The sequence below is a fragment of the Corvus brachyrhynchos genome, unplaced genomic scaffold (genome assembly GCF_000691975.1).
Source record: "Corvus brachyrhynchos isolate BGI_N302 unplaced genomic scaffold, ASM69197v1 scaffold119, whole genome shotgun sequence".
In the NCBI taxonomy this organism is placed as follows: domain Eukaryota; kingdom Metazoa; phylum Chordata; class Aves; order Passeriformes; family Corvidae; genus Corvus; species Corvus brachyrhynchos.
This window is the reverse complement of record NW_008240054.1, coordinates 131,607-132,466: the sequence shown is the minus strand read 5'-3', so window position 1 is coordinate 132,466 and position 860 is coordinate 131,607. Positions and strand designations below refer to the sequence as shown.

At 66.3% G+C, this 860-nt stretch overlaps 1 protein-coding gene across 1 annotated transcript in view; it reads right to left on the bottom strand.

The window, feature by feature from the left end:
* Window positions 1-860, bottom strand: part of SLC4A5 (solute carrier family 4 member 5) — a 31,561-nt gene that overhangs the window by 3,811 nt on the left and 26,890 nt on the right. Inside the window, 1 exon segment of the mRNA XM_017744709.1 lies at window positions 434-617. Within this exon segment, the coding sequence (XP_017600198.1) occupies window positions 434-617 (184 nt within the window).

Below are 860 nucleotides of genomic sequence, written 5' to 3'. Positions count from 1 at the left end.
TCCATCCTGACTCTGCCCTGGCCCAGCTCCAGCCGCTCCCTGGCTCTGTCCCTGTCCCACGGAGCAGGGATGGGGGCTGCCTCTCAGGGAGGAAGCTGCAGAGCTCAATGGGTGTCCCTCAGTTTCTGCAGCTGAACGTTCCAAGCGCCCTCAGCCACTCCTCGAGTGACCCTTCCCCATCCCCAGGTCCCTCCTTCAGACCCTCTCCAGCAATTCCGTGTCCTGCTCACACCGTGTCACCCCAAATTCCGTGTCCCGCTCACACCGTGTCACCCCAAAACCACTCACGATGTTTGAGGTGAGGCCGCCCCGGCCCAGAGCAGAGCGGGGCCATCCCCTCCCTCGTCCGGCCGTGCTGTCCCTCATCCCCCCAGGACAGGGATGTCCCTCCGGCTCCGGGACACTGCTCAGACCCAGCTTAGCCCCCCCTGACCTGACCCCCAGGAACTGGGGCTGCTCCCCCGGGGCGCTGGTCTCGGTCTCCATCTTGAGGCTGTCGATGTGGGCGATGGAGATGACGGTGGCAGCCACGTACCAGGGCAGCCCCATGAAGGAGCACACGGCCATCAGGATGCCCACCCAGAAGAGGTCCAGGTGGTACCCGGCTGCCTTCTGCAACACAGCACGGGGGGTCAGGGGGGGCTCTGCCCGCAGCCACCCCCAGCCCAGAACCCGTGGGGTCCCCTCTGGCAGGGCCTTGATGTCCCCCGAACAGCCTTGGGGCACCCAGTGCCACCCTGTGTCACCCCACACGGACATGGGGCACCCTGCATCACCACAGTGCACCCCATATCACCCTGCTGCACCCCACACGGACATGGGGCACCCTGCATCACCACAGTGCACCCCGCATCCCCCCA